Genomic DNA, 14,268 nt, shown 5'->3' with positions numbered 1-14,268 from the left:
CCGCTGGGCTCTCCATGGGTCCCAGCCCAGCCAACCCACAGACACACTAAGAGCACATGGGTGACGCACAGGTATGGCTGTTCCCAGCCTCTCAAAATCTCCATCTTCTGCAGTCCCCAAAAAAACTTCCATCCATCAACCTAAGTCAATAAGCCATGAGTTATTGAGCTCACGGGATACAGATCATGAATATGTATGTGTGTGTTTAGAAGACAAGATTGTAAAACAAATGGGCTCCACGGTGACGCCGGCGCACATGCCTTAAAGGAAACGGCTGGAATTATTCCACCTGTGTATATTGTTCAAGCATGGCTTCAGCACCCAAGAGACTGTGGGAAAATCCAGGTTTTCTTACAGATTTTTGGCTTCTGTTTTTCCAAGCACACTTGTATAGAATACCTTGCTGAGTGAAAACAGCCGCCTGCTCTTCATAAAAACCAAAGAAAGATACAGGCTTTCTTTGAGGTCACAGGGACCCGTGCGAATGCCTGAGAGCTGCATGTGGGAAGGGCAGGTGTGTCATTCTTCTTTACCCTGCCTCCCTCCCTCCCTTCAGCACACTCCCCCTTCAACGTCCACGCCTCCAACAACTACACACAGCCTCAAACTTCTGCCCTAATTTCCTAACAGCCTCCAAAAACAGAGCCAAGGAATCCACCAAACAGAGAACATACTAGTTCGCAAGACACTTATTTGACCAAAATAATACGACTGAGCCCCCAGTGTTATTCCTACGCCCTTTCCCTCCAGAAGCCTTGCTAGTCCCCTCTTTCTTACCAAGCTGGGGCCAGGGTAGGCCCTGAGGTGTCTCCTGTCTGCCCAGGAGCCCTGAACAACACACGGGCACAGAGACTCTTCTGAGCTAGTAACAAGGCCAACCAGCTTGCCTCACTTCCAGTTCTAGCTCTACAACACAGCCCGATCACCACGTTCAAAAGGTCTTCAAAAAGATCACCTGCAGAGGAGAGGCTTAGCTAACCTGGGCTGAAAGCCAGGAGTCTGGCTTTGATACTCTAAATCTGAGGAGCGGGGCAGCTCCCTCTGGCCAAGAGATCCCTCCAGTGGTGGAGGATATTCGGGCCACCTGTGTGGAGCGCACAGTTGATCTCAGGATTGACCAGCGGAAGGCCGAGACCCATGCACCCCCATATTCAGGGAAGGAAGGGGGAAAGTGAAGTCCATGCTGCTCACAGACTCTACTAGAGAACCAGGAGAAAATCTGCAGAATGGACGATATCAAAGGGGAACAGAGATCCCCAGAGAGTCAGAAGTGTTGGGTTCGTTAATAAAGCAATTCTTTAAAATCCCAATATTTTTCAACAACATTTAAGTGCATTTAATGATCCGGCCAGAGTAAAGCTAGCAGGTGCACATGGGAAAAAGAAAAGCAGTCATCTCTTTCAGGTAGTCTGGAAGGGTTTTAGGGTAGTGAGTAGGATGATACCTTCTCTTTAGGATCTTTGTTCCTTGTATCCCTGTTTTCTTCAGCCCTCTCCCTTCTCCAGAACCCCCTTCCTTTCTGCCATTTTTCGGTTCACCGCCACATTTCCCCAAATACCAGCCATACCTGCTGCCTTATTTTGTCACCCGCAGATTGGTCCTGAGCCTCTCATCCCCAGTGCCCCTCTCTCTGTAGGGAAACTGCTCACCTGGGAGTCAGGTTAGGGTCCCTCCCGGTCCTCGTTCTCCCTGCCCCTGACATGACCACAGATATCATTTCCAGATGGTGAAGTTTCTATCACATTGGGTCGCTGGGTGAGGAGAACATGGAGAAAAGCTACCTGCAACCGTCCAGCCCATACTCCAAGATGGACAAGCAGTGTGAACAGACATTTGTTGTTTTAGCCCGAGATGTTGGTTTTGTTCGTGACCGTGGCCTGCTCATTTTGACTGGCATACTAAACTCCTTCAACAAGCTCATCCTGACCAAAAAGACCGCATGCATGCGGGGACCATTTGAACTTCTGAATATTCTGTGCACAAGGAAGCAAGTATGCAGGTCCATCGTTTTCACAACTACAATCAGGAAAGCCATGGAAACCAGCCAACAGTTTGGAAACACAGAAACCAACCTCTTAGACCTCCAGCTACAGGGAGTGAAAGCCACCACGGGCCCCTACTACTGTACTCTGAAATCCTCACCACACATCCCACAGGCTGTCTCCCCAGAAGACACAGGCCGCCTCTGATGGATCTTCTCAGAGTACAGAGCACTTTAAATAGGACACGCCAGCCAACCTCTCCCCTTCTTTCCTTGGGGTCACTTTTGCACTGTAGTCCAACAACTCTCCCTGCTCCCTATTTTCTCTCTCACAAGCATTTCCCCTAATAAAATCCTTGCATATTTAATCCTCTGTCGGCATCTGCTTCTCTGAGAACCCAGACTAATACAACCATCCCGATGAATATTCAGCCTTGAAAATTTAGCTTTAATAAATTAAACATACAGAGACAACAGAACTCACTCTTGCTGGCTAAGGGCTAACAAAAGTCATAAATAACCAGGTTTGTACAACGTGACGTCCACATGTATGTCTGGCTCTAATTCCTAAAGGATCCATAGGAACATGGTATCATTTTTTCTAGTGTGACTTTCACAAAGTATGGTTTTAAACCTATCTCCAACAATTGATCTTTTCCTAAATGTCCAAACGGGCTTCCAATCCCTTATTCTAAACCTCAGAGACCATGCATATCTTGGAATTCAAACTTTTCATAGTTTAGAAAAGTAATGTGTACATTGGCCATATTTGACTAACCCAGCAGGTCCAAGGCCACACTCTATAATGAAATACATTACTATTTCTTCCACAAAACATACAAATTTTGAACACAAGTGGAATAAAACCAAACAGCCTCAAGATAGTTCAGGTAAGGGTTTGCCACCAAATGAGTTCAGCAAAGGTTAGGTTGTACTGCCACTTCAATTATTAAAAAGGAAAAAATTAGGGGTTTTCTAAGCTTTTCGAATTTCCGAATTGTGGATAAAGGACTATGGACCAGTATATCTGCACTACAAAAAAAAACGTGCAGCCCTTTGAAAAAAATCAAATACAGCTTTGCACTAACACAGAAGAATGACTGGTCACACCCCAGCACTGGACGGAGAAAGCACATAGCAGAAGGACTCACAGAGAGAGTGCTATATCGTGCACACAGACATTGGGGAGAGGTGAGGGAGAGACAGCCTTCACTTGCCAAGTGCCCACACCCCACCTCTCATTACCCACAACTCTTCATGATGACTTCATCTCTGGGTAGGAAATGTTGTGGAAATATGGTTTATGAGAATTGATTGTGATGTAGGCATATGTTTAAGAATGCATTTATTTCTATTATTTAGGAAACAGAAGGAGTTCACCTCTGCAGACCACCTACATGGATGAGATGGCCAGTAACTAAAATGTCACGCATGAATTGGGAGCTGAGAGCATATACAATGGAAATTTATTTAGGATACTAAATGGAGCACAAAATATGAAAAATCTAGACAGAAACTCCTACAGTAGTAGGCTTGAGACATCCAGCTACCCCTTCCCTTATCAGAGGAAAGGACACTGGCTCTAGGAGGTGAGTGGTCTCACTAGGAACTCCCCCAGGAACACCCAGTTCTGGACTTCTTCCTTCATCTGCCTTGGGGCCCCGTCTGGCCACTCGCAGGAGGCTCCTTCTTCAACCACTGAGAGCCAAGAGCCAGAGGGGAGGCTGATCACCCTCTCCCTTCCCCTGCCTCCTTCCCAAAAATTTTCATTCCAAATGATTAAAACACACACACACACACACACACCCCAATTGGGAAGTAAGGAGAAAAATAAATTAGGGAGGAAATATTCTCCCTAGTCTCTAAGTAGCCTTGGGAGGAATTGCCTGCAATGGATAAAAGTTAGGGAATTTTAATTAGGGGTTGGAAATTCAAGTCTAATATAGCAACATTCCCTTTGCATTCTATGTAACCAGCAATGACTGTATTTTTTTTTTCACAAGAAGGATGTATTCCTAACTTCATGATCTTAAAAGACCTCATATTTTAATTATAGGCATAAGAGAGCAATATTAGTTAATATATATAAAGTGAACCACTGTGAAAATTCCCTGTGAACCACTGCCTGGGAAAGCATCACGTGCCCGCACTCTGCTTGCCACTTTAACAAACCTCATGCCACTTGTGGGCTGTTTATTTAGCGTCCCAAGTCCAAGGCTCTGTCCTTGGCACCGGAGATAGCCCAGCGAACAAGGCAGGTGTGAACCTTATCCACAAGAAGCAGGCAAGCCACTGTGGAGACAGCCATTAAACAAGTTATTGCACATTTAATGATTTGATTCCACCTGTGCTTAGTGCTGTGAAGGAGTATCACAGAGGGACCAGTCTGATCTGATCCTCATAAGAGTCTCTGACGTGGAGTCCATCCTCAATTATGGATAAAGAGTTATCATTAATATTTGTAATATTAAGGTATGATAATTATAGTAATGTAAAATATCCTGAACAAATAATCATTATAATTATCACTATTACAATAATGACTTGGGAAATTATTTTATATCAGCTGGTCAATGAGGAAAGCATGGAACTAAATGAGGAAGAAAGTCTAAATGTGTGCGAGAGTATATGGATAATGACTCCCAAAGAATTTCAGTAGCAATGTGGTATTCCTTCACAGAGGAGAATTCCTCCATGCAGAGCCTTAGAGACCTTCATATAAGACATCCACCGCACCTCTGGAATGGCAAGACACCAACAGAAGGACAACCTGAAAACAAACACGAGGTTTGCATTTTCACAAGATATGTCCTTTATTTTCCAAGACAGATTTAATTTTGAACACTTAGTCCCTCTAGGCCCATAAACCACTAAAATCATCTAGAAGCATCAATATTTTGATGTTTAAGCCAATCCAAGATTACCTCTTGAACTTAGAAGTAACAAAAAGCACACTGTCAGATCGGGAACACTGTTTTGGAAAATACTGCCACTACATGCAAAAGGCAGTAAATGGTAAAAGACGAACATCTTCTATCAGGACCTGTGGCTCTAAACTTGAAGCCCCATTACCATGGCTTCAAAGTTGCCATAATAAAGCATTCTTTGATTCTGTAAAATGAGAGCCCATGGAAAGAGTACTTCCATATGCAGAAATGTGGACAAAGATTCTCTGAACTCAATACTCTATGTGTCTCTTTACTCAGTGAAGAAAAACTTATAATTAGAATTCTAGGTCCATGGGTGTCTCCTGACAGCTCACAACGGAAATGCTATCAGTTGATTTATTATACAAAATGAGAGCATCATAAGGAATCCAGAGTGGTGCTAATGAGACAGCCAACCTTTGCAGGGGCCTTAACTTGCTTCACTTTAATTTTTACTGTCACAGAATTGTTATAAAAACATCAAGTTCTATTAAGGAGATGGCAAATCCATGGTGCCGGTGTTATCCTGGCCCCTTTCCCCACCACAGTAAGCCCTGTACTCTCTAGGACAGGCCTGGCCTAGGAGGACAGCCCAAAAAAGGGTTCCAAGAAGCTACTATCCATGAACTGACATAAACACAAGAGTCAGAGTCATTTGCCAGTCCTCAGGTAGACTGTCTTCCTCAACGTTCCACGATGCTGTGTTCTATGCACCAAACGGATCCCAACAGACTTCAGCTGTCACCACCATTAAGATCTATCTTTCATATTGCTGAGGAACATGAATGGAATGAGAAGAATCAGGCTAAAGTCACCATCGAGTCAATTACACTGTTCACCATCCTCAGCTTCTGTCAGCTGTACCATCAACAGATAAGATCACCTCAGCCAATCACTGACCTTGTGGAGCGCAGGAGCCAAGACCGGTACCAAGAATCCATTGTAAATATAATTGACAAGCTGATTGCGAATCAAGGGGTGAGCCACCTAAGAGAGAAACAGGCAGTCATGAAAAAGGCAAAGAGTTTCATCGTTAGGTCTTCTTAAAATCATACATTTCTGTAAACATCCTAAATTCAAAAAGGAAATTCAAATTCTGGCCGTTTATTCCATGGTTAAAAAATAATTCAGACTTCAAACTGCCACATAATTTTTTCAGATGGTTTATTCCAATATAAACAGCTTGGACTTCAAATTTTAAAATTGGTAATTTTAAGTTTCAAATTTAAAAAAAAGCAGATAAAAAATAGACTGAATATGTGTAAGGACACATAAATTAAAATTAATGAATTGTAAAGTATCATTTTGCTCTATAACTTCATCTATGTCCCAATCAACTTGTGCCTACTTAAAAACAAAAGTATAACTGTCAAAGTGGATAATTCAATACATTTATTATGCTGGCAAAAAGAATTTATGCTGAAGATGCATTTTCTACCCATCATTTATATTGAATAGGAAGGCATTTAGAAATTCTTATGATAAAAAATAAGAATCTTTCCAAAAGGAGAAAACATTACCAAAAGTACACTTCCTATATTTCATTTTTAAAATATATTTAGCATGGATAAGTCTTTACTAATATCTTTTGTGAGTAATCTTTTCAGTAGTACCCCCAAACAAATAAAAAAAAATCTTTGAAGTATATGACCTCGATTTCAAAATATAGTATAAAATATGTCATTTCTCTGCCTTTAACCATGCCTGTTAGCTTTACTTCTCTTTCTTAAAAAAAATAATAATAAAATCAAACAATAAAGTGAAAAGCAATTTCTAGGGAAGTAAAGCTAGATCTTTAAATTACTGATAATCTCTCTCTGTGTGTACATTAGGAAAGGAACTAATAGTTTCATCTTTTTTATTTCCACACACTTCTGCAAGAAATGTTGATAGACTGTAATATTAAAGGGGGAAAAAAACCTTAAGATATAATCCATTTATCTTATATAAATAAAACTTCCTTTGACTTAGCAATAAAAATGAGATAGGAACTAAAGTAATTTACTTGCATTTTCTTCCAGAAGCTATTTCTTTATTTGGTAGATAAACAGATTATAACTAACATTTTTCACCTTACAATCAACATAAAGAAAATTTGATTTCTTAATAAATCCAATATGAAGGTAATATGTATTTGTATAGAAATAAAACATTTTTTATGAAAAACCACTATATCCTTAACTATATATAAAATCTGATTTTTATTGAAAAACAGTAACAAGAAATCTGAAGGTAAAAATCTAATCAAGAAGCCAAATACACTAGAGTTCAGTGGTTGTTTTTGGTTTTTTTTTCCCCCCGAAGCAGACCAATTTCAAAGCACAGATTTAATTTGTGCTGCTAAGAAGATGCTTAACTTCGTCTAAATTCAATTGGGATAACAATATTCTTTATGTGGTATGCACCATTAAGCAAAATAAAGTGTTTTCCTTTGTGTACTCCCAAGAAGACCTTGAAGTAAGAGTGGTATAATTTGGCATACTTAGAAGCCTAAAAATATCTATTTAATGAGTCAAGCATTGAACTTATTTTTGATGGTTAAGTGGATAATCAAAACAGAATTAACACTTTTTATGAGGAGGAGAAAGAAAATCCACTCATTTTTTTTCCTCAATTAAAACTTCCGCAAACCTGTAAACTAACATTTTTTTTCTTCATCCAAGGACATTCCGTATGCTTAAAAGAAAGCACCACTACTCCACAGACATGAACATTTTTAAAAGGAGTGCTGATAAACTCGTTTTTTACACTGCTCGGATTCTGAACGAACAGAACCAAGGGCTCCTTGGCGGCGCTCCGGTACCTGGATGACAGCGTTGCAGAACTCCAGGGAGTTCATGAACTGGACGAGAGGAGGGAGCAGGAGCCAGTCGTCTTTCAGAAGGCAGTGCCACTCCTCACCCTTCTCTTCCAGCTTGGTAGGCAGGGAAGAGTAGAGACCACTGAGCCCGGTTGCAAGTACCTGTGTTCACAAATACAACATAAGCCCTTTTCCAAAGTTCTCAGCCCACAACCAACAGCTGCCAGGGGATGAGCATGCTACTGGTCCAAAGCCCACACTCGAAGCAGCAAGGCCTCAGCTAGCTGAGAGGGATTCAACGGGTGGGGACAGCAGGGCAGGACGACTCCAGTGGAGGACATCATGGCAATGGAGGATCTGGCTCATACGCTCATAGTTAATTAGGCTTGCTCATCTCTTCTTTACCAGGCATATATGATGGGCTAGGGGTGTGGGGAGTGAGGGACATACATGTAGAGATGAAGACAACATGATTCTGCCCCCAAGGTGTTCCAGAGAGAGGCAGACCCACAAACAATGCACAACGGTGCAACACACTGCGAGCAAAGCCAGAAGGCCTGTGAGGAAGCCCTAGACAGAGGCAGCCCATGATGGAAGAGCCCACAGGTTGAACCACCACCAGCTTTCTGAGAAAGATGACTGCAGACTTGTGAAAGGACATGACCAATACATGCATGTTTACAGTCTAGAAATCCAGCATTTGTGATTGCACAAATGATAGCAGGAAGAAGTGGGGGTCAGGCATCAGAGGTGACGGTGACTGTTCACACAGAGCTAAGGTGGGTCTAAGTGGAAGTACCAGCCGGAAGACAAGAGAGCGGGAAGTAAAGTTAGTGTATCACGTGGGAGGTGGCTGTCAGGGTGCCCTAGTGAGGCCTCTGCCAATCCATTAAGAACCCAAAGCTTATGGGGTTTCCTTCCCCTTGTTGCCAGCATGAAACTTCCAGCATTTGGGCTACATAAGTGAGGGTGAATGAGACCTCGAATCTGTCAGGTCACCCAGCTTGGTCCTTAAGAAAGCAGTGATGCCTTTAACAAAGAGCTGTAGGGAAGAAACACACTTTCACTGGGTACCTGTCAATTCTACCTCACAGGGTATAAGACCAAGGAAAACAATGAATTTCATGGTCCTAGAGACCTCCCAACTGGGAAGTGGTGCTAGCAAACCGCACCTTCGAGACCCCAACTGGCGGCCACACCGAGTACAGGCAGGAGATGCACAGAAGGGAGGCAGGGCAGGGATCTGTAAGAAGCATTGCTTCATGGTAAACCCTAAGGTTATAAAGAACTCAAATCAGGGACGCCTGGGTGGCTCAGTTGGTTGGACGACTGCCTTCGGCTCAGGTCATGATCCCGGAGTCCCGGGATCGAGTCCCACATCGGGCTCCCAGCTCCATGGGGAGTCTGCTTCTCCCTCTGACCTTCTCCTCGCTCATGCTCTCTCTCACTGTCTCTCTCTCTCAAATAAATAAATAAAATCTTTAAAAAAAAAAAAAAAAGAACTCAAATCAGACTGAAACATTCAAGGAAATGCTCAATCCTGAGTTTGGCCCAGAAAAGAAAGGGTGATGTATTCATTGATCTCACAGCCTAGCAAGAAATGAACAGGCCAATCACAGTAGTGCAATAAACACTCAGAATGTGTAATAGAAAAAATAGGGTGCCGTGGATATACAAGAGGCCCTCACCCTAGACCTGCGGGGTTGGGAGCAGGAAATGTTCTCAGAAGTGTTGTCCAAGCTTCGAAGAATAAATAGGAGGGAACCCAGAAAAGCATCTTGGAGGGAGCACTGTTCCAAGTGGAAGATGTACAAAAGCTCCAAGTAGTAAGAAAAGATGGCACCTCCCAGGAACTAAGAGAAGGGCAGCACTATTGGAACATAGGAGCAGAAATAGCACTAGAAAGGATAAGCAGGAGTCGGATCCCGCAGGGTTTTGAAGGCCTAGGAAAAGAGTGTGAGGGATACTACAGTGGGGAGCCCACTAGACAGATGTGTGCCTCTGATGCTTAGGAGAGGGATATGGACTAGAGGTGGATATCTGGAGCCATCCATATGTAGATGGCATCTCAAGCCCATAGAGACCAGAGAGAAGAAGGAAGGGAGGCTCAGACAGATGAGATAAAATAATCCAGTGTTTGGCATCAGAAACAGAAAGTCAGAAAGAAGTGTGGCAACAGGCAGTTGAACTTGGAAAAATTCTCTGCAAACTCATCATTGTTCTCCTAGTCCCTGTCCTATGCCCACAGCATTCTCTGTGTCCTCTGTGGAGCAGTGGTCCTTCTTGCATTTAGTTTGTTGGCCATCTTCTCCAGCTCAGCTGGTCTGACTTGTTCATTCTTGTCCACACTGGAGGTGTGGCTGATCTGTCCAGTCAGGAATGCTGAACATCAGACACTAGCGGGGCTTGCCATGAGTAATACATCCCACTCGACAACAGAGTACAGGCCTGGAGACTGAGAATCTGGAGGTCTTCATGTAAGGAAACCAGCTGACGCCATGGGAGAAAGGTGGATGGGGGAGGGCCCGATATGGAATAGAAGCCCCCAATGGGCTATGAGGGGCCGTGAGAAAAACAGACAAACCATTTCAATATGGGAGAAATCCAAAGATTATATACATTTCTGTGTTTGCTAGTGTCCTTTATTCACGCATGCATTCACTCACTCAAAACAAATTGAACACCTTCAGGCCAGATCCTATGTTAAAGTACAGGAAATGAACAGTAAACAAGATGGTGCACTGATCTTTTTCAGTCGGGCATCTGTGGTCCCAAAGAACAATGCCCTCTGTTTAAAGTATTTAATTCCTTGTCAACATACCCAAACAAATCATTTTAATTCTCATTTTGAATGTGACCCCGGTGAGTTGCCAGTTATAAATTTGGAGCCTCTGGCAAGAAGGAACACAGACCGAAAGTTCTCCTTGCAGGGAAATCTAATCTTGATGTCACATTTTAAAAATCAATTACATTTGCTAACTCATGCTAAATTAACCGCAGTACAAAGGCTTTAATTCTGCATACTTCCGACTCCTTAACCACTTTGAGGCTTTGAAGATGAATTCATAAAGACAGGCTTAATTTGCCTGACTCAAAAGCTGGAAATCACTATTCTGTATATCAATATAATTACAGCGACATTAATTTTCAAATTACATACATCACTGACAGTAATTAAAAATAACATATACCTAATATTCACTTTTTTAAAGGAGTATTCAGAAAAGGGCATGGCTGAGAGGCAAGGGGAAGCCTGCCTGGGCAGGACAGTGCTGCACAACAGCCGGACACAGCGACCTGCCAAGTTCTCACCTCCACAAAGTGAAGTTCGAGGTTAACTGTACTGCTTTCAGAACAGCAGAGAAACAGGGAAGAAAAGAGTCTGCCGAACAGAGTGTGACATAGTTTGAAGAATGAGATCCCAAATCTTGACTGCTAAATATTTATATCTCCCTTTCCAAGACTCTGCTCAGAGTTCAGATTCATTCACCCCACACACAAGTATTTCTAGAAGAGTGACTGTGAGCAAGGCACTATGTATGGCTGGTGCTGGGGAGCAAGCAGAGAACAGGTCAGAGCAGGTGAGCTGGAGAAAACAGCCACAGAACAAATAAAGACGACTGGAAAGACCACTGCTCCACAGAGGGACACAGAGGGTGCTGTGGGCACGGGACAAGGGAAAAAGAGAGGCACACCAGGTTTGTGGATCATTTTCCCAGCAGTGTGATGGCACAATCTACTACCTTCTAAATTTCCCTTTTAACTGAAATTTCAAAATATAAGGACACTGAACATTTAGTTAAAAGTAAAAAGTCTATGGGGTGCCTGGGTGATTCAGTTGCTTAAGCGTCTGCCTTCGGCTCAGGTCATGATCCCAGGGTCCTGCGACTGAGCCCCAAGATGGCTCCTTGCTCAGCGAAGAGTCTCCTTCTCCCTCTCCTGCTCCCCCTGCTTGTGCGCACGCTCGCTCTGTCTCAAATAGATAAAATCTTTAAAAATAAATAAATAAATGTCTATCCACTATTTGAACCTTTAATTGGATCCTGAGCACATACAGAAGAATTGTAAAACATATTTATTTATTCCTAGCCCATTAAGTGTTAACTTGGTGTTTCCAACTTATCTTCTCTCAAGGGCGTCCTTAAAAGAAAACTAAACACCATATAATACCTTACGGTTAACAACAATTTAAAGCCCCTTCTCTGACAGCAGATGAGTACGGTACTTGTTGAGACTGCGGAATTTAGTATCAGACTTAAGGGTTTCAAACCCGACTCTGCCAATCACAGAGGGTCCCAGGGTTCCGTTTCTTCAGTGCGCTGATGCAAGCACTAAAGAAAATAACGCATGAGCTGAGACAGGGATCATGGCTTACACACCGCAGTGTTTCCAGTGGAGGGAAGAAAGAGGACATGCACGGAGGGCTGAACAATTCAGGGAACGTCCATCTTTAACTTGAAACATCCAATGGTACCCAGTTAATTTTAGCAAAAGAAAAAGATTTTCAGCAGATGGCTTTAGTCTGAAGCTAGCAGCAGAACAGCTGGTGGGGATCTTTTGATGCAACTTGCCAAAATAAAAAGGCCTCATAAATTTGGGGTGTGGGATAAATAACTTTCTATCTGCGGCTGTGTGCCTACAGGTCGCTTACTTCAATTTGCATTTCTTGGTTTACGTATAAGCTGCTTTCTACTTTGGCCAATCTGTAACAAGTGATGAGGGCATAATCACCATTATGTGGCCAAAAAAATCCAAAGTGACAGGGTCATACAGAGTTGCCAATCATTTGTTGGCCCTAAATTGTTCCCCAGAGTGTTCTCAATCTCCTTCTTTTCTTGGGAGAGCACGTATTGACAGTAGAGGCAGCTTAACAAGACTTTCCTATCAACTACGACCACAGAAGTTTCCAAAAGTGGTCCAGTTTTCTGAAAGAGCCATTACTCTTCCCAAAGCCTGATGTTAACACACTTTGACAACCATACTAATTAGAGAAAGCTTTTTGTCAATTGTGGTCCTTAGCTGGATAACTAACAGAGTACGCTTTTATCTTCAACATAAAGAGTTCTTCTTTTTTTTTTTTAATTATGTTGTCAGATGTAATTATAGAAAACTAGGTATAAATGAGATTATGGGATCTACCCTGAGGGGCAACTTACCACAACGTGAAGCTCTGTGTTCCATTCTAGAAAATAAGGTCAGCTGAAGCTGTTGTTTTCTCTTCAATTTTAATGAACTGTGTGGTGTTTTAAAAACACATGGAGGTTTTTTTGTTTGTTTTTGTTTGTTTGTAAGTAGGTTCCACACCCAGCATGGAACCCAATGAGGAGGCCAGAACTCACAACTCTGAGATTAAGACCTGAGCTGAGATCAAGAGTCGGATGCTTAACTGACTGAGCCTCCCGGGTGCCCCTAAAACACGTTTTTATAAAAGCAACAATTACTCAGTGAAATCTGCTTATAACACATAATAAGTGGATATTCTAACATTGAAAACACCCTCCATTCTTCTCCTAATACATTTATATTTTGAAGTACAAAATACGATAAACATATAAAACAAAATAGAAAACCTCTCCCAAGATTAAACAGATTTTAATATTTTGTCATAATGTCTTTGGAACACTCTACTTTTCCCCCCAAAAAGTACATTACAAATAGAGCGAAACCCTACTCCAATCCCATTACCATCTCTTCTCCTTCCTTCATCCCCAAAAGTAACCACAATTTTGACCTTAGTATAATTTATTCCTGTGCTTGGTTTTGTACTTTTGCTGTATACATACATATCAAAAAAACATAAAAAAAGAAAACAGTATACACAAAGATTCTGTGAGTTCAAACTATATTTAGCTTTATGTAAATACTAACATACTGTATGAAACCTTTTGCTATTTTTCCTGTTCAACATGTTTTTTAGATTATTGGTGTTCACACATGTAGTATAGTTACATGCTAATACATGTGACTTACTCATTTGGAATCCTGAGTAGTACTCCACTGACACAGAATAATCCAGTTCATTTATTTTTTTTCCTTAATATATTTCTATTTTGCTCTTCCTCAAATCTCTATTCTACTGAATGTCCTTTTGTGTATATCTGTGTGCCAGATTTCCCTAGAGCGGATAACAAGAAGAGGTAGGATCACATGGTATGCAAGTATCCCATCTTATTAAACATTAGCAAAGCTTTCCTCAGTTACCGTATCACTTTATATTCTCAAGAGTTCCTGTTTCTCCTCCCCCTTGACAACATTTGGTGTTATCAGACATCCAACAGTTAGCCACCCTGATGAGCATTACCTGGTGTCTCACTGCAGGTTCCATCTGCACTTTCCCTGATACTAGGGAATATGAGCATATTTTCATATGTTTATTGGCTTTGGGCATCTTCTGGGAATTGCCCCTGCATACCCTTTGCCCAGTTTTCTATTGGGTTGCTTTATCGTTTTCTTATTAACTGGTAGTATTACAATTATTTTTGTGTATTTTGGGCACCAACCATTTGTAGTTACATGTGTTGCAAATATCTTCTCCCAGTCTGTGTTCTGTTCTTAATTCC

At 42.0% G+C, this 14,268-nt stretch overlaps 1 protein-coding gene across 3 annotated transcripts in view; it reads right to left on the bottom strand.

Moving 5' to 3' along the window:
* FHIP1A (FHF complex subunit HOOK interacting protein 1A) overlaps window positions 1-14,268 on the bottom strand; it is a 228,014-nt gene that overhangs the window by 49,286 nt on the left and 164,460 nt on the right. For 2 of the 3 annotated variants that reach the window (XM_059373742.1, XM_059373751.1), the window contains 2 exons: window positions 7,712-7,870; window positions 5,809-5,895 (listed from right to left, as the gene is read on the bottom strand). In XM_059373742.1, coding sequence (XP_059229725.1) covers window positions 5,809-5,895; window positions 7,712-7,870 — 246 coding nt within the window. The remainder of the gene's footprint in view (window positions 1-5,808; window positions 5,896-7,711; window positions 7,871-14,268) is intronic. The other variant, XM_059373760.1, reaches the window with a different exon arrangement.

The sequence above is a fragment of the Mustela nigripes genome, chromosome 1 (assembly GCF_022355385.1).
Source record: "Mustela nigripes isolate SB6536 chromosome 1, MUSNIG.SB6536, whole genome shotgun sequence".
Lineage (NCBI taxonomy): Eukaryota > Metazoa > Chordata > Mammalia > Carnivora > Mustelidae > Mustela > Mustela nigripes.
The sequence above is the reverse complement of the archived record's forward strand: the minus strand, read 5'-3'. Positions and strand labels throughout refer to the sequence as shown.